Source organism: Xenia sp. Carnegie-2017, unplaced genomic scaffold, assembly GCF_021976095.1.
Source record: "Xenia sp. Carnegie-2017 unplaced genomic scaffold, XeniaSp_v1 HiC_scaffold_14, whole genome shotgun sequence".
NCBI classification, from domain to species: Eukaryota; Metazoa; Cnidaria; class Anthozoa; order Malacalcyonacea; family Xeniidae; genus Xenia; species Xenia sp. Carnegie-2017.
This window is the reverse complement of record NW_025813447.1, coordinates 11,781,755-11,803,769: the sequence shown is the minus strand read 5'-3', so window position 1 is coordinate 11,803,769 and position 22,015 is coordinate 11,781,755. Positions and strand designations below refer to the sequence as shown.

General features: G+C 32.8%; 2 protein-coding genes across 2 annotated transcripts; both read right to left on the bottom strand.

The window, feature by feature from the left end:
* Nucleotides 1-492: 492 nt before the first annotated feature.
* Nucleotides 493-16,940, bottom strand: LOC124434833 (ubiquitin-protein ligase E3B-like). The gene is given in 32 exon segments (XM_046984757.1): nt 493-990; nt 2,070-2,162; nt 3,340-3,451; nt 3,827-4,009; nt 4,165-4,223; nt 4,537-4,602; nt 4,901-5,038; nt 5,276-5,292; nt 5,295-5,382; nt 5,645-5,743; nt 6,288-6,365; nt 6,570-6,692; nt 7,186-7,285; nt 7,834-7,963; nt 8,682-8,806; nt 8,934-9,108; nt 9,270-9,431; nt 9,571-9,814; nt 10,060-10,089; nt 10,582-10,616; nt 11,174-11,294; nt 11,851-11,956; nt 12,207-12,289; nt 12,419-12,504; nt 12,819-12,870; nt 13,461-13,508; nt 13,736-13,840; nt 14,431-14,487; nt 14,836-14,900; nt 15,293-15,342; nt 15,555-15,604; nt 15,916-16,940. Coding segments are annotated over 32 exon segments (3,189 nt in total). The 5' UTR covers nt 16,030-16,940; the 3' UTR covers nt 493-795.
* A 12-nt stretch (nt 16,941-16,952) lies between these two features.
* Nucleotides 16,953-21,939, bottom strand: LOC124435282 (ERC protein 2-like). The gene is made up of 14 exons (XM_046985219.1): nt 21,770-21,939; nt 21,182-21,444; nt 20,723-20,882; nt 20,585-20,633; nt 20,053-20,235; nt 19,690-19,737; nt 19,564-19,611; nt 19,381-19,445; nt 18,764-18,904; nt 18,397-18,518; nt 18,219-18,241; nt 17,904-17,981; nt 17,387-17,449; nt 16,953-17,036 (listed from the first exon to the last, which is right to left on the bottom strand). The coding sequence occupies exons 1-14, from the start codon at nt 21,937-21,939 to the stop codon at nt 16,953-16,955; spliced, it is 1,497 nt and encodes a 498-aa protein (XP_046841175.1).
* Between the last annotated feature and the right edge of the window lie 76 nt (nt 21,940-22,015).

The following is a 22,015-nucleotide window of genomic DNA, read 5'->3' as shown; positions in this document are numbered from 1 at the left end:
AGCGCCGCCTTGTTAAAAACATACTTAAACTCGTCAGTAAGAGCCATATTAAAAGACTAAAAGCTGAAATCTGTTTCAACTGTCGAGTTTTCTGAAAATTTAAGCGATAGATATTTCCTAAAAAGCGCATCGTTTATTCTTCTATATACAAACGTGGACGAAATAGAGCAAATGTAAAGTCCAATACATAAGTTGCTCACTTGACTAATCACTCATTAAATAATAAAGAATTGTTTATAGTGGTGATAAAGATTCGTTCTTATCTACGACACAGGAGGGATGAGCTCTTACTTTAGCTGTAGATATTAGAAAACTTTAAGTGTATAAAAGTTTGTTTTTTCTTCAAAACTATGGTAAAAATGTTCCAGCATTTTTTCAAAATCATTTCGCGCTTTTCATAATAATTTTGGCTGGATAAGTTCCTGTCATTATAGTAATTCTATTTAATCTATCATTCACCTTATTCTCTTCAGATAAATTTGTATACGTTTATTTGTGACAGACATAATCACATTTTATATATTTCGAAATTTTCAATGACTAAACGTTTGTATTTTACAGTATTTTTCAAGAAGAGATCAGAGAAGTAAAGAGGCAAACTATTTCCCATTAAATATGTTATTGTAACATTCACATACCAAATTCATCGCCGGAGATGTCATGAACATGACGTCATTCACATACCAAATTCATCAGCCGGAGTGATGTCATGAACATGACGTCATTCACATACCAAATTCATCAGCCGGAGTGATGTCATGAACATGACGTAAAAAATTTTTTTGAAAAAAAACATCACGAAAGTTCGAAACCAGCATTTGATTGGATCGCATAACGGAGTTTCTCCCTCAAAATTTCCTTTTTGTTATAGTTGGGTAATTTTAAAAGATTGAAACAAGTTGATGATGTTGGAAGTCGTTCTGTAGAAACCTTCCTACGTCCGATGTTAAAAAATCCACGTACAACACTACCAACTGAATCACCTTCGTCCTAAAATAGATCATGACGTGAAGAAAGTTGAAGATCTTTCACTATGGATTAAACAATTAAATTGCTTATATATCATGTTTTTGCATTCATGCCATTTTGATTGTTCAGACAACATCAAATCTTGTGCAATAGATTTTAAAGCTCGAAAGTATTATTTTGCTTGAGTTTTCGCACTGAAAGTTTAAAAATTGACCATGTTGACCGCCAGCATAAAAACACTGGTAACTAATGTTATTTTTAACGTCAAAACGGGAATTCGTCTGTTGTATATTTATTATTAAAATTCATTATATAAAATGCCAAACACATGTGCTGTGCAACAATATTAAACAAAATAGTCAAGCTTTTAAAGAGATTATGGGTAAAATACAATGTTTTCATAAAGCGTGTTCCCAATATGACGTCACATCTGGGCTTTCGCCCTAGTTTTTTATAATGTCACGGTCAATCAAGCAGTCCGACAGACATTGAGCTCCAAAAAACGCACTGAGATCAAATTTTCGAATTATAAAACATATTGCCAATATGTTTAGAATCATCTAAACTATTTACATAGCCCAACTGAATGACATAGGCATTTCGAACTTTTTAGCCTTCATTAAACTCTTCGTATTTTAAACTTCTTTAAAATCTATTGGAGGTACAGCATGGCTAATGCCAAGCATAAATGCTCAAAATTTCTGAAGTATCTAAAGCCTTTTCAACAATCACATTTTGGGCTTTGGCACTTTCACACACATCCTACGTACAGAAGGGACATTTGTATCCACCGGATTTACAAAATCTTTGTTAATGGAAGCTTTTAGCCAGTCAACATGCCTGTCATATTACTTTACTATGTTCTTTTGGGAATATACATCAACCAGGTTAGTGCAGTCCCGAGAAGGCCTGGTGACATTGCTGTGGTTATTGACTGACGTTTCGACATCCTTAACCGTCGTCATCTTTGTAGTCATCTTGAAAATGACTCACACATATCTTGTCAAAATGTTAGTCTATACTAACATCAACATTCTTTCTCAGGTCTGTACTAACCAGGAGATTTATTCCCCCAAACCTGTCACTATGTTTTTTCTTACCTCATCGTCAGTCGCAACAACACAACGCACAGTAAATTCTGGACGTAAATGGGCGAAGCCTAGTAAAGGTGGCTTTGAGCAGCTGGTGACGAACTAAAAACATGATAAAACTAAATCACAATGAATTATTAATGGCTAAAAGTAAGTCAAAACAGAAATTGAAAAGAAAGATATTTTATTTACACATTAGCAGCATGAAACGTACGAAATTCATGTTTTAGAAAAACATGCTGTTCTGTAACTAAAACAATCCTGCAATATTTGAAACAATGCTGCAACCTCAATACACTTTGCAACATCACAACATACACTATCCAGAGCTCGTTACCACGTAGTTACAACAAAAGATCAAATACATATATGTACAACATCACAACATACTTTATCCAGAGCTCGTTACCACGTAGTTACAACAAAAGATCAAATACATATATGTACAACATCACAACATACTTTATCCGGAGCTCGTTACCACGTAGTCACAACAAAAGATCAAATACATATATGTACAACATCACAACATACACTATCCAGAGCTCGTTACCACGTAGTCAACAAAAGATCAAATACATATATGTACAACATCACAACATACTTTATCCAGAGCTCGTTACCACGTAGTTACAACAAAAGATCAAATACATATATGTACAACATCACAACATACTTTATCCAGAGCTCGTTACCACGTAGTTACAACAAAAGATCAAATACATATATGTACAACATCACAACATACACTATCCAGAGCTCGTTACCATGTAGTCACAACACAAGATCAAATACATATATATACAACATCACAACATACTTTATCCAGAGCTCGTTACCATGTAGTCACAACACAAGATCAAATACATATATGTACAACATCACAACATACTTTATCCAGAGCCCGTTACCACGTAGTCACAACACAAGATCAAATACATGTATGTACAACATCACAACATACAACATAAAGATCTCGTAACAATTTAGCAGCACCACAACCTTCAATACCAACATCTGACATTTTGCAGTAAAACAAACTAAATCACATGACATAAATATTATGACCTTATGACGTCACAATATAAAACAGCTAATCATCAACATCTATAACCTCAAATACAAAATGCTAGTATCAAAAAGTTAGCATTAAAACTCCTCAAATACAAAATGCTAGTATCAAAAAGTTAGCATTAAAACTCCTCAAATACAAAGAAAACGTCATATTTAAGACAGGGTCCCATGCTGCATTTTAAACACCTAAAAGTTAAATACGTACCTTTAAAAAAGCGGCCTTTTCCTTTTCGTTAAAGTCTTTCTCCACAACTTCCCAAAGCCAGTTGACAACGCGATGTTTGTTGTGATAACCACCATAATACGTCGTGTTAGCCCTAAATATAAGGAATTTTTAGCCATGCAGCGGAATTCAAATCGTTATCTTTAATCATTCAGCAATGCATCAAAATTATTGTAGGTAAATATTTCAATATTTTGATAACCACGAAAATTTCTTCTACAGACAACAAATTTAATCTTGAGAAAATGTACATCAGAAAATCTACCACAATTGTTACTAAATTAAAGGAAAAATTTCACATGAAATTCGAGGTCAAACAAGATTTCGTATACCGAGCTAACAAAAGTCCTTTGCAGTGCCTCCCCTCCCTCCTCAAATATGAACATTCTTCCTCTTTTCCATCAATAACATTGAGAACATTAAAACTGTTCTTTTTCCGCTCAGATAGCTTTGATAATTCGTAAAAAACCTTAAGTCTGCCACATCCAGCGTAGTGCTGTCACCAGAAATGAGTTTCTGGAGTTCTGGACCAGAGAACATATTAAGCCAATCGTGTTGGATGAACTCGCGAAAACCGCGGAAGAAGGCTCGACTCTGATCTCGTAACTGAACACACATCTTGTAGTTCGCCATAAGGTGGATGTAGCTTATTCTAAACAAAATCATGCACCATAAATCAGCAAGGCATTTATTCGGTCAGGGGGAGGAGTGAACCAACCTCGTTCCCAGACTCTTCACTTTGACGCTCGTCAGAGCAAAGGGCCTGGGAACGAGGTTGACGGTGAACATTTAAAAAGCAAAACTCACTTGTTTTCATTAGACACATCTATTGTTCTTCCGCCAGGTTTTAATTCGTGAGTGATGATCTTAAAAATAAAAGAAAATTAAACTGTAGAATGTTATGAAATGACCGTAAAATTTGAAATACTTAACAATAAAAGATGTAAATGGCATTTTCAAACATGCATATATGATGTACAATTATATACAATAAAGTATATATGATGTATAAATGACGTATACATGATTTAAAATCAGTAGAAATGATGTACATGATGCATTGAAAAAGATATCGAAACTCAAGAAGTAATTCTCGGAGTTTAACAAGTCCTAGTTCCCAAGGACATGATCCCCATTGTGATGTTTTTAGAATACATAGTTTTTTACTGTCTTTCTTACCTTGCCTAAAACTTCTTCGTCAAAAGAAAACGTCAATCCCAAATCTATAACATCACCTTCATATTTCTAAAATGTGAGATAATACAGAAAAAAATTAATAAAAACGATCATATTTTTCAAAGTAGAAAAGAAAACACTAAACCGAAGAGAGATGTCTAAAAATGTGCATTTTGCTGTATAAGTTTAATGATTTTTGGTAGCAAATTTTTTCAATCAACAGGCCACTTCAGCAATTAAATAATGCTCAAAGGAAAGATAGAAAATATAAAAGTTTATTCAAAAACTGGAATTGCGTATAAAATTTTGCTGCAGATATTCTTGTAAAGACATTTACAGAAAGATTTTTTTGGTCATGTCACCTCACCTTAACGTAATTTAGATTCTTATAAAGATCTGGATCCATTGACGGTAGTTCATCAATAGAACTGTAAAATGCATTATGTCGTCGTGACAGCATAAGACTTAGAAAGAATGGTGCAAACGGTACATCAACGACAATGCCCTAAAAAATTCAGACAAACAGACACATCGATTATTCTTGTAACTATCAACTTAACTCAGTTCCTGATCAAACACATTCAGCTACCAGACTACAGACTTATACTTAGTACAAGACAAATGCTTTGAATTATAAATAAAAGGAGATTCACCCTCACTCCACAAGTTAGAATTAAACCTCTGGTATAGTTATCAGCTATGTTTTTCTTCAAAGTGAACAAAATGTGCTTCTACATCTTACTTCATAAACGGCTTTCCCAACATTTTGCCAACAAACTCAAACAAATCAAGATGATTGTCATGGATACATGAGGTTGGTGATGGATAAAGTCGCTGATCTTGAGTTAACTAGAAAAATACAAGTACTAATTGAAACACAAAGCAAGAAGAGCAACTGAGAAAGTCGGTAGCTGAAAGTTGATCCAAACGAATTTCGTGGATAGAATACTAAAATACATTGATAGAATACCAAAATTTATATTTTTGGCAAAAGTACGCCTCCTCCCGGATTTTTCGTTTTTGTTTACAAAATTACACTTGAAAAATATTCATGTAGCAGCAGCCTGTCTATACACAATAAAAACTTAATGAGTAAATCCATTTTTCTCACCTTAAACAAATTAAGATGAGGATTGAATGCCTGTTTACTCGTTTCTTCCAGGAACTCTTTAAAAACGCCATCCTGATCAATACCAGCTTCGTCCAAACCCTAAAAATGAAAATCAAACAAAAACTATCTAGATCCTAAACCATCGCAGGAGCTGTGTAATGATTAAACAATCGTTACGAAATAACTCAATTATATCAATATAGACAACATTCCTTGAAACAGAATTGAAAATTCCACGAAATAACTCAATTATATCAAGATAGACAGCATTCCTTGAAACAGAATTGAAAATTCCACGAAATAACTCAATTATATCAAGATAGACAGCATTCCTTGAAACAGAATTGAAAATTCCACGAAATAACTCAATTATATCAAGATAGACAGCATTCCTTGAAACAAAATTGAAAGTTCCACGAAATAACTCAATTATATCAAGATAGACAGCATTCCTTGAAACAGAATTGAAAATTCCACGAAATAACTCAATTATATCAAGATAGACAGCATTCTTTGAAACAAAATTGAAAATTCCACGAAACAAAGAAGAAATAAAGCATTTGTAAATATTATTGTACTGTTGTAATAACATAATAAAGCAACTTGTGTCATGAAGCCATCGAAGAACAAAGCAGTCACCTACATATTCGTTTACAAATTTTATCTTGATCGTTCCTTTCAATTTTTGTATTGGAATTTTTGACAGCTGCTTGTATCCATCCTTAAGAAGAAAAACAGAGTTTTTTCATTGCATTTTGCAGAAGCACTCAAATAAGATGCTTCAAAACGAATCATGCAAGATTTTTGTAACTGTAGCAACGTGTAAGATAAAATACGATTGATTAAATGCAGAGAAATATTAATTTTACAAACTTTCATCATTTTTCAACAACTGATATGATGACTATACGTCAATCTAATTTACCTCCAAAAGAGCATTTCTCCGAACTTTTACAAACATACAGCTTGAACTGAAGTCATTATGATCGATTGATAGTCCCAGCAAATTTTTATCTTCTTCAACGAAACCACGAAAGATCTTTACACGCTGTGTTACAGAAAATAGAGACATGACAAAAATCGTTTAAAAAACAAACGACGCTCTCAACATCTTCATTGCACAAATAAAAACAGCGTGAAAAATATACAAAATAAGCACTATACTTTCTGAAATTTCAACGAGAAATTTTTGAGTTAAACAATTAATATGACGGGAATATTCCTGATTTTGTACATTGACTGAAATTACCAGCTAGCATTCAATTCAATTCAATTCAATTCAATTCAATTCAATTCAAACTAAAGGCTCCATTCCACTCATCGCAAAATGCTCTCGCTGCGAGCTTGAGAGTCTGTTCGCGCGATCAACAAATTTTGTTCAAATATTTTAACTATGCTGCAATTCATTGTCAGCTCGCTGCGAGTTACTCGCAGGCACTCGCAGTGAGCTTGCGAGTACGTTTCGCGATGAGTGAAAAAGAGCTTTAAGCCCACGCACTTTCATTGAGAACATATGTAAGACAAACATCACATCACATCACCTCATGATGGGAGATTACATGAGGAATCCTTTTAAGTATTTCAACAGCTCTGGGTTTCTTTGAAGACAAATTCGACTTGAATGTACTCATTTTTAATTCCCTGGCCGATAAACAATACAAAAAGAGAAATCATTTAATCTAAATATGATATGTCTAAATATGATTCTTCACCAATGAAAAAATGAAAAAAAGTTAGTGCTGTTGAAGACATTAAACTTAAATACATGGAACGCTAGCTGAAGCAAATAATTGAAGCCAAATCTTACACCCAGACACGCGTGTTTACACCCAGACATGCGTGTTTAGGGTTTCGAGATGCTCTCGCGGAGTGAAAATTGATTGATTGCACATGCGTGTCTGGGTGTAATCTCGCGTGTCTGGGTGTAAGATTTGGCTTCAAAAAAATTATTAAGGTTTTGTATTGCAGGTAGCGTTTCATGTATTTTAGTTCAATGGTTGAGGAAGATCATGAACAGTGTCACCATAAATGTAGTTTCTTATTAGACTTGAACAGAAATGTGTCCACCATAGTGATGTGTAAGTAGAGCGATGTCAATGATGCGAATACAGAGGAAAGCCAAATATCTTTACTTTCGAGTGGATGGTTAAATACAAGCTAAAATAGTTTTTAAGCATATTTAAACTTACTTTATCAACCAATGGTTCTCAGGTGTGAACTGCCTTCTTGAGTCTCTATCATAAATCAACATGAGAAGAGTGTAGACTGAAGACAGGAGACATTCCGAGGTATCAAGTGCATTCATTGACTCGGAATTTTCTAAAGAGAATTTTAATAAAATTGCAACTTAAATTAAAGAGTAATTGAGAAATAAAGCAGAAAATTTTACACGGTGTAAACTGATTAATTTAACTATAACAATCATATCATGCCAAGAAGAGTACAGTAATTGTATGTATAGAGAAGGATGGAAATGAACAAGATTGAATAGAAAGGAATCTGATGGGAAATGTGATGTATAGAGAAGGATGAAAATGAGCAAGATTGAATAGAAAGGAATCTGATGGGAAATGTGATGTATAAAGAAGGATGGAAATGAACAAGATTGAATAGAAAGGAATCTGATGGGAAATGTGATGTATAAAGAAGGATGGAAATGAACAAGATTGAATAGAAAGGAATCTGATGGGAAATGTGATGTATAGAGAAAGATGGAAATGAACAAGATTGAATAGAAAGGAATCTGATGGGAAATGTGATGTATAGAGAAGGATGGAAATGAACAAGATTGAATAGAAAGGAATCTGATGGGAAATGTGATGACAAAAACGATATCAAATGTGGTAGACAGAACTAATATAATGTGCTAGATAGTGAATGAATTGAAATAGATCGAAGCAATCATTTAACGGGAGGTAAGATGCGATTGTAAACGAAATGAAACAAAACAAACTCTCGCATCGCGAATAAAAAGAAAAGAAAGAGAAATTAAGAAAATATTTTGAAATCGATGACTTTAAATGAATGAATATCTCACGTTTATTCATAGACTTGTTCCAAAGTAATTTGTAGGTAAGTGTGTTTAAAAATCCCGACAAAGCCGTGAGATCTTCAAGACTGAACGGTTTTTGTTGATCATACATTTCAAAGTCGTCTACAAGACTACGAAAATCCATCAATCAGTACAAAAATAAATTTATCATTACATCCACCCCACCCCCCGATATATAAGTTCTATGCAGACGTCATTAGACAAAAGCAACAGATACATATATATATATAAACTCACGGTAGTAGATGACTGCAGCAATCACAAAACAGGATGAGCAATGATTGAATGGATGTTGATATTTTACCATGTTCGGACGAGACAAAATTGAGTATCAAGTTGAGGCCGCCATCGGGACCCAACTCTTGAAGGAACTTTAATAAACGCAGTAGGAATTCCTCATTGAAACTAAGGCCTGATGTATAACAGTAAAATACATTGATTCGAATACAAGAAATTTCAACAAATAATATTTAGATATTCTTTTGTAAGACAGAATGTTCTACACGCATAGATAGCCATAACCAATATTAGTTATTGGGCGGTTGTTTTGGGTGATTTAAAAAACATACGTACCAGTAAGAATATCCATTTTTAACTGGCATAAAGAATTCAATAGTAGTTCAAACATGAAACACGTATTACGTATTTGAACAACTGAAGGCGAGGAAAGATTTGCTTCTTGTCTTGATGTAAACTTGCCAGATATAAGTCGAGCTAGAAGTTTCCTTCTACCATCTAAAAAGAAGCTTTTTTGACTAACTCAACAACTTGTTTAATGATTGTACTTTTAGAGATAGAAAGAACAGACTTCCATAAAAGAATTTACATTTATTACCACATTACTTCCATGCAGTAACTACCTTAACATAACTACCTTTGTTTTTCACTGTTTGTTTTTCCGACTCCATTTGCAAGGGTGGAAGAGATTGAAACAGGATTTCAATAGTACTTCGTTTCCAAAGAACTTGAAGTTCTTTATTTACGTGAAGAATGGATACATTCAAGAGTGAATCACAGTTCTCTTTATACCAACCAAAGATAGGATGCCATGTAGCCAGAGAAGATTTGTCTTTAGAAATTAGAGACCGTACATCGATCAGAATTTTCGTAACTACAGTCTGGAAAAAAAAACATATGCAAAATGAATCCTCCATAGACTTTCTCATGTGTACAAATTTATTAGTCTCTCTTTTTTGTTTTCTTATTTAGGAGATTATATCATCTGTATAATCGTTCATACTATGAAATAGGACATAGAACGAAAATTGATTTGATAGTTACGTAGTACAGTAAAATAAGTTCAAGGAAGACAATGATGAAAAATAAAGTAAAAAAAGATCAGTAAAGACTACGTAAAACATACCAAAAATTCAGGAATGTTTGAGCTGAACGCCTATAACACAGAAAATAAAAGGTAGGGAGAAACTTTTCATGATGCAAAACAATTTTGTTTAATAAAAAAGTCTTAATAAAGTTGCATCATCAGTTTAATTTGGATGAACACCAGTATGATTTTCTCAAACGACAATGTGAACGTATAATTTTCCCGATATTAAAGTATAACTATCGTTGTGTGCATCGTTATCGGACGCATTTTACAAACAGATGTATTTGTATTCAATTTTATCAGAATGCTAAAAATTTCTTTATAATTCTTAATCTCCCTTATTCTATATTTAGTGTGGATCGCTTTCCAAACTTTATTGGTAAAGGTAAAGATTCTTACGAGGCCTCAGAAACTGAATACAATATTGTGGACAGAATTGGAAACAATGAACTGAAACTTCATAACAGAAATTTAACAGTAACCAAGAAATGAAGTTTTTAACCAACTATTCTTCGATAGCATTTCTTTGTAATATATGATCGTTGCTTCATTTCGTACCTCCTTATCCACATCAATTAAGAAAATAAGATTCGCTGAAAAATTATAACAAATTAAAATGTTAACAACATTAATACTATATATATAATAGACGTTAGAGATAAACGACAATATTTAATTGTCGACATTATGTAAACATGTTTCTAAAATATTTAGTGTAAAGTAATTATTGAACTACATCTGAGGAAACACGTCGATATTCTTTTGAACAAAACCGTCAACCTCATTCAAAATAAAACTTAAACAATTTCAAACACCAACAAAGCCCAAACTGCAATCCAAACTCTCTCATGCTTCACAATCTTAGACAACGCAAACAAGCTCTTTTCGCTAAAACCCAGACATAAACAAACAAATTCAATGCTTCTGTACTATTTTCGTGCTTTAAATACTTTCACCCTCATTACGCCTTTAATGCATGCCATGCATTTATCACGTGATCTACTCCAGTTTGTTGCACATTTTATATGGAAAGCATCACCTCACATGCATCAAACATATGTTTAGATTTCTATTTAACATCTAGAACGACAAACTCGTCAATTTTTGAGAACCCTTAACAAGTTTTTTGATATCCTGCTGCTAAACTTACCAAGAAGACACAGAGAATAGTTTCCCCGTAATAATTCAAAAATATCACTCCAGTTATTGCCAGAGTTCAAAAACGTTAAGATACGATTCAATATATTGCACTCCTTTAAAAGGTCCAAAGTCTACACAAGACGATACAAGAAGATGAAATAAGAGTTTGTTGCTACGACATGACTAGCAACATGTTTTACTAGAAAGGATTCCACAGAAGTCCTAATCTTTTCACACACGGCCCATGGAAAGTTCATTACAACAATAAGCTAAAGCGAGACTTTCAGTGTCTTGAGATAAAACTGGGCTTCAAGAAACTACAGGCATCCTCACTTTCATGTCGCCTTTCAATAAAAAATTTAATTCAACGATACAAACAGGATAGCTTTTCTATTTTAGTAAATATCAACTTTGATACACTATGTCACTCTCCAAATCAATCAAGTTCTAAGGAGAAAGATATCTACCTAGTTAAACTGTTAAGAAAACTCTATCCCATATTCTTGTATGATAAAGTACATCGAATATTTGAAACTCGAGCAAGATGAAAATCATTTAGCAGGAAAAAAATTTCCCACAGATTATCAACGGATACCTAAAATGCTATCATAATGTCGTGGTAACAATGTCAAGATAGTGATACTAAAGATAACGTAGCTACAATTTTTAAAACATAATGATCAATACCTGTGGAGATATGCTCGAACAGTGCAAAAATAACCCAGGAACACTCACGATTTTAATAAGAAACAATTTCATTGTTTTATCATTAAAACTAGCTCCTTCTGCAACTCTAATAAACATAACACGAAAAAGTGAAACACGTCATGATTACGTCAAACACGTCACCATTACGTCAAACACGTGATTACTACTTCATTGGGAAATACTTTTGCAAATATAGTATAAAGATATTTAACACAGACCTCAGCATTTCTACTTCGTTTAACAGTAAAAATTAAAAAATTTGAATTAATCTCGGAATCAATTTGGTACATAGTATATTGTTTGTACATAAATACATTAAAGTCTCCCTCTTTTACCTCAACGATAAAGTTAAGATGGCGGAAAGCTGTGTCGGCCTAAGGACTAGATCATTGCAACATAAACCTTGCATCAGAACTTCCTATAAAGTAAAAAAAAAAATAAAATAAGATGAACATTCATTGACTTTATGACGAACAAAAACATTTTTCAATAAAACCTATCAAAAGCTATAGTCTAAATAATGGTGGTATTGTAGTCAAAAATTTACCTTCAAGGAAGAATATAGACCATTGTTTTCTAAATGATTCAATAGATTCTTGCACAGTAGGTAAAGAGTAGGCTTCCATTTTTCACCTAGGGAAATAATTGACAAATAATTAAAGTTTCTTTTTATCGTTTTTTAAATTATTTTTCAAAGTTTGTAAGCGAACTTGACTCTGCACAAACACCTGAACAATAAAAACTAGAACAAACTAAAACTGTAAAAATGTCGAGTTTATGGAACAATAAAAACTAGAACGAACTAAAACTGTAACAATGTCGAGTTTATGGAACAATAAAAACTAGAACAAACTAAAGCTACAACAATATCGAGTTTAATGATGACAACTGTAAGTACGGAAAAATTTATTTAAAATTCACTTTCATGTCAGGAAAGATCCTCATACCTCCTTTTAGTAAGAAAATGTTCCATGATTTACAATCAGTAAATTTAGCAATCTGATGAAAAATAGAAATTAATACGTTGTAAAACAATAGCAAACAGAAGCAGCTAGTTTAGACAATAAATATGAAAAATAGAAATTAATACGTTGTAAAACAATAGCAAACAGAAGCAGCTAGTTTAGACAATAAATACATCATTTGAGCATCGATCTTCTACGGCGCACATTCAGGCTTTGATGAACTATCTCATTAAAGCTTCCATTTTACGACGAATAAAAGAGAAATGTACATATTTCGAGGGCGAAGTTTAGAAAAGTTTGACTCCTTTATATTTTAAAAATGATAATTCATTACTTCAGTCAATTTTCAAATACAAATTGCTAATCCTTCATAGAAATTTATCTTCATTTCACAGAACTGATAACGAATGTGCAAACTCATTCTTTCTTCCCAAACACCACTGTAAGTTTGAGTTATGAAAATTGTCTTATGAGCAATAATCTTTATGTGAAGATATGGGAATAAAACATTTCTTTTACTGAAAGTTCATGCAACATACTATCAACATTTTTCAAATGAATAGTTGAAAATAAATTAGCTTCTCCATATGATATTATTTAATGATAATCCCATTATAAACCTACCATGCTTAAATAGATGTTGATAAGTTTGCTATCGCTTCCTGATCTGGGCTGAAAATACAAAATTCAACTGAAAAAGAATGCAAAGTTGACAAAATAGCAAATGGCGATGGGTTGCACAACATAATAACATGAATAAATTTTAGAGAACATGTACAAACATGGATAATCATGGATAATCGTCATGGTACGATGAACATATCATATTTGGTTGACTATTAGAACTAAAATCGACCTTTATCAACTAAACAGACTTGTTAAATGACCAAACGGCTCACCTTGAGCTTTTTAAGATAATTAGAACAGACGACAAGAATTTTCTGCACTTGTCTAATCCAAAGTTGAGCCCAATCTTTAGTAAATGTTGGATAAATATACCACAACTAAAAAATCATGACAAAAAGGGAAAGATTTCAAAATCACATGATGTTGTGTGTACTACGTCCATTGATAAGTAATATGTGCACATTTTAAGACTTTATGAAATAAGATTGAATAAAAGAAAAGAAGGAAAACGTTTCACTGCAGAGAAATACATTTGCACATTTAGTTAGAAAACTGCCCGTCTGGCTAGTAAGAATCCCGCCCATCCAGTAAAACTTTTTCACAACTAATAAGACCTGTGTGCTCCTGGTAAGAACTCTGTGCATTTAAGAAGACATCAAATGTTATCTTCTGTAGCTGTAATTTGTATGAATAATGGGAGTCTGAATAACTAGTGAGACCTCTGTACACTACGTAACTATAGCGAGACCTCTCCAAAAAAGATTTTTAAGTCTTACTTGGGTGCATTTAAATGCGAGATATATTTCTCTCGATAATGCGCAAAAGCACATGTTCCATACAAAGTAAAATTGCGTCACGGAAAGTGGAGACTGAACTCAAGGAATTTTATTTCTCATTTATTGCACAAGTGACACACTCAATAAAACCCTTGGAAAGTTTAAAGTTTAACAAAACTATACAAACAAACCTTGGGATTTTGTTCATCCATACTTTCCACATATGTTTTACAAAATAACTGAAATCTCTGGAATAAACACAATAATAAATCTGGTGGCGAATTCAACTAGTCAAAATATCCTGTTGTTTGTCATAGTTGAATCCCACCAGGAATGTTCATGTTCAAGTTATTACTGTGAAGTATTTTTATCAGCAGTCATATTAATGTGCCAATTACAAGTTTAAAGAAATGTTCACGTTTAATTGTTATTGTATTCAACCATTAGGCAATAGTCAATTTTACACTCTGAGTTTGCCGCACCGTAATAACTGAGTATCAAAAATGTAGTAATGAGAAAATCAAATTTTCGATAAGAAGTACTTTCACTAAAAACAAACGATGATGTAAGAGTCAACAAAACAATAAAATAAACACCTCTTTATCTTTTTCTTCATTAAAAACAAACATGGCTTTCCTTGTTAAGTGAAAAATTTCCAGGCCTGAAATAGAAAATAAAAGTTGATGCACACTACATATTACGTGACAAGTATTCTGACAGAACATTAATTGCACAACAACTACCCTTTAACTGACATTTATGGTGATGGGATGGTAAATTGGGATTGAAGCAGATACAAATTCTCACATATTTTGTGTTCAGCTTAAATGAAACAAGAATAAGTTTCACCTGATCTTGTCTAAGAACTGGAGTGATTTATACTCAAATAAACATATAGTAGGCGATTAATTCTGTCTTCTTTTACATAAAGTAATCATTTAAAAGTAATCAATCAAAGCAATGGTTTCAACTAGCTTTGCCATATACCTGAAAACTCAAAAATACTGTAAAGAAACAACATGAAACAGTTAATGTGTTGATAATGGCAATTACCTGTTGGTTTTGTCTTTCTTGAACTATTAAAAAACTCATCTATTTCATTGCTAAAATGGTAAAAGATTTAAAAAGAATATTGAACAAAGAAGAAGTTTCATGGAGGATTTAAACTCTTTAAAATAGATTGAAACAAAATTATAACAATCATTCATAAAGATTGAAGCAATTCAACATGGATTGAACCAACTACGGTGTTTATTAATGCAAAATTGAAATCTTCAACCACAACAAAAACTTATTACAGTATAATAATACACACCAATATTGCAGTCTTAGCTTCATTTTCACCAAAAAACATCTTGCAACAGCCTTTAAACAAATAAACACGATAAACTAGTAAATTTCAGATACAATATTGCAGTTTATGCTAAAGAATGATTGAAATACAAAGTATTGAGGGTTTGATTTTGAAGCCAATCATTTTCTGACTACACATAGACCCTGTTGACAGGTGCAATTTTTTCCAAATATTCAAAACAAAATAGAAAAGGAGCTGCAGTTAGTATCATCAACAAAACTGAGCAATAAATGAAATAATATGATAACGCATATAAAGGTAAGAATAACGAAATATAACGCTTCATGGAAAGAGAGTTTGCTAAATGAATAATTTATTATACTTGAATTTGGACGGCAGCTTTCTCTTTCTGCCTCTCCAAATTTCTGTTATCACGCGCAGCCTTACTACGATTGACAAATTCATTTTTCTTTCCTTTTTCATTAGAGGTGAACATCTGGTTCCGAATCTTTGGTTAATAGCCGTAAAATACTTAATATAAATATCATAAATTTTAGTTTGTTATAAAATCGCCATTGTTTTTCCATTAGAAAGAACTTGATGTAATGTTAATGTCCATTATCAAAACCATATGCACATTAAAATAGGTACGCGTAGCGTCATTTCGAATATTCGGTTTGGCTTCGGTTTATTATGTAAGAAAGAGCAATACAAATACATCAACTCAAGTATCAGCATGACAACAAAATTTATTCTCTTCAGCATAAGCCGTTTGGTTCTTTTGATCTTTTAAAATATTAGTCACATAGCCATATTTTGCGCTTATTGCTTTGAATGACCAAAAGGAACAAAAGTATTTGTTCTCCCGACAAATTGTTTCTGCCTGCAATAGTGCAGTCACTTTGCAGCCATTAAACGAAAGCACAACTGAAACTATCGGTTCTTTGGCATCAAAAAGGCCGAAAGAGCTGATTTTTTCCGTTTTACTCTAAAGTGTTCATTTCATACCAGAAACTGTTAATCAGACACAGACTCGAAGTCCGTGCCTTGTATGAGATGGACCATAAATAGATCTACGTCTACGACATTTTTGTCTTTACATGAATAGACAGCAGTTCGAAAGTGGGCTTTAAGAGCCGTATAAAGGAAAGAATAATACTAATCGCAAAACGCAGCATATTATCTCTACTTGCACTTCGCCACCACTACTAAAAAAAGTACCAACATGACAATGCTTGCAAAGATTGTATTTAGAACCGACACAACATTTAACAGAATTTCTTCACATGGTTGTGGAGCATTGATAAAAAAATGCAGATTGATGAATTACTGTCATGAATGGAGCTTTTCAAGTTTGATACAAAGCAGTAATTTGAAGTGAAATTTATAGTTCAGCAACTGCTGTAAGTCATGACCAGTCTATCGCACCATATCTGCTTTCAACTGTTCTCGTATCCTGCCAAGCTCTTTTATAACTTCATCCAGTTTACTTTCCAGGAAACTCTTAATAACATAATTAAACAGCAAAGAATGAATAGTGTTTTATCAATGCAGCTCATACATACCAAACTCAACATTTGGTCAGGTTTGTCATTGGTCAGGTTTGTCATTGGTCAGGTTCGTCATTGGTCAGGTTTGTCATTGGTCAGGTTTGTCATTGGTCAGTTTTTATTGTTATAAATGTTGAAAATGTACGCATGCGTGAGTCAAGCGACAAATATTTCTACAAGGTAAGTCAATTTCTTGTTCAAGGTAAAGTCTCGTTTTCGTTCAGAATTTTAGTTTGATTTGTCTTCTTCTGTTTGTAAGATTCTTAATAACAAGAAATGAAAAAAATCAAAAAAAATATCAACCTTGTCTTCTTTATCTTGCTCTGACATTCTAGACCAACACATTTTTCTCAGATTTGATTCCAGCTGGGAAATAAAATATTTAGATAATAATCTCAGAATGCGAAGGAACATGAACGTATATTGATCACTTTTAACATTACATTCAATGATAGATATTTTATGTTTGTAGCTTCATGACTAAAATCATGAAACTAAAATCTTACTGTAATTGTACACACTAGTAGTAGTTGACTATCAGACAAAGACAACGAAAGATCCCCTTTATGAAAATTGCTGTATCTACCTCGACACAAATTGCTCTTGCAAAAATATTCATGTGCATTTGTTTTAAGTTAACTTAAGTTTTGTATTTCCCTTCCTTTAGTATCTGAAATTCTTTCCTCATTTAAACTGCACAAGAACAGACCAGGTATCCCGGTACAATTAGACTCCAGTAACTTGTAACAGAATAGTTTAAATGCGTTGGTTCTTCAAACATTTACAGATGATAATTTAGTTTTATTTTCAAATTACTTACGCGCCTTCGCTGTTCGGATAATTCGAGAAAGTTTTTCTCCGCGGAAATCATGATTGCACGACGGTCAATGGGGTCAATCTGAAAAGATACGATGAACAAAGAAAAAAAGATTACATGTGTATTTTTAACAACATACACAGAGTATGTGATACAAGAAACTCTCTGAAGTTAGAACTTAAGACGTAAATGTAGAGTTGAACGACTTAAACAAAGCCATATTTTAACGGTGTAGAGTTTAAAAGTGATTTTCCCTCTTTTTGTCAAGCAAAAGCACGAGTCTCTTCATTTAGGTCAACATATCGTAAAAATTGTTACCTCTGCTCCTCCCTTGTCGTAAACTGTAACAGAAAACAAAAAAACATTTTAGCTCGCACATTATTTTGAGCAATGTCTGTTATTGATCAAGGCCAAAACCAAGGCACACTGTCTTATTCGAGTTTGACTTTATGATCAACAAAACCAAATTTTGAAAATTTACGAATTATTTACTTACCTCTTTTGTAAATTTGATTACAATAATTGTAAGCCAAACTGTTTTCTTCATCTTTACTACCAGCTGATAATCTTTTTGCATCGCCATATTTGTTATATCCACCGCTCGCATCGTAAGCTGGACTTGAAAAACGATCCAATGTCTTGTTTCTGCACAGATTACTTTTTTACTTTTTCGCTCACAAATAAAACCGTTAAAAGTGACCCCTGCAATCTAATTGTTCGGGTGCCGTAGCTCTGCCCTCCTAAGACTCATAACAGTTATGCAACTGAACTCTTCCCAAATCAACATTTAAATATGTACTAAATATCATTACTATCCCAGCATAAATATGTCGATCTATCTCACAGGAATATGCCCATCTTACCGAAAAAGGTCTGAGCTCTCCTTGTGATTTATTGATCCCAATCTTCGAAAACTTTTTTCGTCATTTAAATCATAACGTGTGAACGTGGGACTTGCAGGCTGTTCCCAAGTTTTTCTTGATGATCTTTCGGCAATTCTTCGGCTATTAAAATTCATAGCAAAAATCATTACCTATTCTTTAAGTACGTTAAAGCCATAGATTTCCTTTGTGAAGATGAACTTAGTGATTTATTTTCACCTCAATTTGCTATTTAAAACATCTTGCAATGACTTTTCAAGATTTCGGTTTGTGATATTGACTTCTGACAATTCCCTTGGTTCAATAAAGCAGTTCATTCAGTCATTATAGTGGAAATGTTTTAGTACAATTTTAGTATACTTATTGCCAACACAGTCAATTATTCAAAAACAGTCTGCTTCGAACATAATTTATATAAGATACAAGTAAACCACAAAATATGAAAATTGTTTCTTTAGCAACTTTGAAGAAAAGCATAACAAGTTGTTGCAAATCGAGCAAATCAAAATGTAAAAAATATGAACTGTGTGAAAACAAATAAAAAAAAAAGCATTCAATCATTTTCCTTAAGTGTATACAACCATCAAACGTGCACTTACTTCCTTAAGCTTAGTCCTTCTCCTTTGCTTTCAGCGAGTTTTCCTTCCAAATTCAAGATGTGTTCCTAGAAAAGAAAAACTTGTTATCCGCCCAGACTTATTTGTACATCGAGGAAAGTAAAACAAATATCCTTCATAGCAAGTTTGGGGAACAACATGGCAATGAAACATAGAAAAACGAACCCTGCTTTTCTCATGTTTTTCATTAAGAGAGTCATAATCGTGAAGAACCTAAAAATGTAAAATTTTCGAGGATGATACTACAACATCTTGGCAAAACTATAATTTCTCATAAAACTGAGAGCATACTCGTTTTAGAAGTTCTTTGTCTCTCTTAATACTTTCTCTTATTTCACTCTGTAGGGAAAATAAAATTGTTAAAGAGGTGACAACAGGATTTCTAATGATATAAATTGAGATGAAAACATGGAAAGAGCAGAGAATGATAAATTGAGAATCCCAAATACTTCGTAAAAATTTAGTTACATTTTCTTTTTACACTCAGATATGATAAAAAAAATTATCATGTTTAAGTGTAGTTCACACGACAATCTCATTACTTTATGGTAGCAGATAACAGCGGATAAAACACGTTGTGATCATTTATGTGATATAATGTACTATAACACTTCGACAATTAAGGACATTGACTTCGTTAGTGACAAAACTTACCAAACCAGCTTTGGCCGAGTTGATATTGACATCTTTGACTGTTTTTTCGAGCGATTTCACTTTAATTTCAAGATCTTCGATGATTGAATCTTTGTCACGATTTTGCAGAAGCAGACGTTCAAGTCGTTGTTGTGTTACATTGTACAAACTTTTGTCAACCTCACATTTTACTTTACTGTCTTCCTAAAGCGCACAAAATATTTCAAATGATCACGATTTTCAAAATGATTACGATTTTCAAAATGATCACGATTTTCAATGCTGCACTTAGATAGCGAAAAATCCATTTATAAGACACATTATAAAAATGAGCCTGTGATCATAAAATTTTTAACATGATATTTCGTTTTTTTTTTATGTTGTAACATTGGTTGTTTATGGAAAACAAGAAAATATTGTCAGATTTAAACCGTAATACTGCAGCTGCGGTAGAAATTTGTGTAATTAAGCCTATGTTGTAGCTGTAATGCTTTGCTATGAAGTGAACGTGACATAAATCATAAAGTCAAGTTTTTTTAAATAAAATACGTACCAATTCTCTCTTTAAAGTTTCAATTAATGATTCCAATTCGCGCTCATTCCTGAAAAGAAATCATTAAAATAAATTAATTTTGTAAAAAGTAGGTTGAACATGTCTTGGCACAATAAAATTTCTTTAATATGTATTTACTTCTTTGTCTTTTCAACAACGCTTTCCTGAACTTTACTTCGATCACGATACATCTTGCTTTCATCTTTTATTTTGTAATATTTCGTCGAAAGTTTGTCGTAATTTTCTTGTAAACGGTTGTACTTTCGCTCAAGATCATCTCTTGATAGATTCAGAGTAACTAAGTGAAAATTTAATCAATTGTAAAACATATTAATTCTAAGTTCACTATCTTGCATCATGGAAAAGATTTCAGAATAATAAAACCTCACAATATACTGCTGTGTTTTTGATTATGTTGTGTTGAGAACATGCTTTAACAAAAATCTACCATATATCTACTCTTCAACAAGTAGCTGGTGATGCTACCAATCAAGTTATTCACTGAAAAAGTCGAAATTTTTTTGGTAATGATTTCTTTTTTCGTTTAGAACTTGATTGGTGACTGTCGACAGTGTAATTTCACTTCTTCACGCTTACTATTTGCTTGTTTCAACTGATCCTGGAGACTCTCTTTTGCGCTTTCTAAGGCGTCGCATCGACTGCTCAATTCAATATTGGTCTGGGACATGATTTCAAATTCTTTTTGGATCTCACTTTTCACTGAATTCTCGTTCAATTTGCTTTGTTGAATGATATTTTTCATGTCTGCAAGCTGCTTTTTCAGTGCATTTATTTCCCTTTCGTAATAGAGCCTCGTTTCTTCCATTTGTTTCGCGTGCTGATCGCGCAGACAAAAATTTCTATGAAAAATAATTCGATCTTTAAAGGCTAAAATAAATATTGAAGGGCTGTGATATTGCAATCTAGTTACGTTGAAATCTTGTTTCTTTCAAGTTAAAACTATATAGTAAGCATGTAAGTTATGAAGTATAGTATATTCATCAATATATAGTGATGATTTGACGTTGAAAGTTATCTTGCAAGATGTGATAAGGTGTATGTATACGGTGGACAAATGGTCATTGTTTGACGGTACTGTTGGGAAAAGAGTCTCAACGATAAGACATTACATCAAAGTACAAAAGTTCACAAATAGTCTAATTAATGATATCAAACAAAACGTACTGATTTTGTAACGTCATTGACTGATCAAACTTCTCAAATATCTTTTGATTTTGTTCGCACTGATTTTTCCACAATTTGTCAAGACGATCATTTTGTTGTTTTTGTAGTTCTTCGGCAATTTCCACCCTGGAAACATCAAGAAGGTTTTCCAAGGGACCGTTGTGGTTCATTTCATAGCTATGACTCATTGGAGTGGATTGACCAATAAAATCGTCGTGTAATGTATTGATGATAGATGATTTTTCT

What these genes read in the sequence shown, in the direction of transcription:
- LOC124435282 (XM_046985219.1), bottom strand. Translation starts at nt 21,939, where the DNA reads ATGAACCACAACGGTCCCTTGGAAAACCTTCTTGATGTTTCCAGGGTG. An exon ending in GTTGTTGAAAAGACAAAGAA is followed by an intron (nt 20,634 to 20,722) that starts GTAAATACATAT and finishes ATTTCTTTTCAG; the next exon opens with GAATGAGCGCGAATTGGAAT. An exon ending in ACTCGGCCAAAGCTGGTTTG is followed by an intron (nt 19,738 to 20,052) that starts GTAAGTTTTGTC and finishes TTTTCCCTACAG; the next exon opens with AGTGAAATAAGAGAAAGTAT.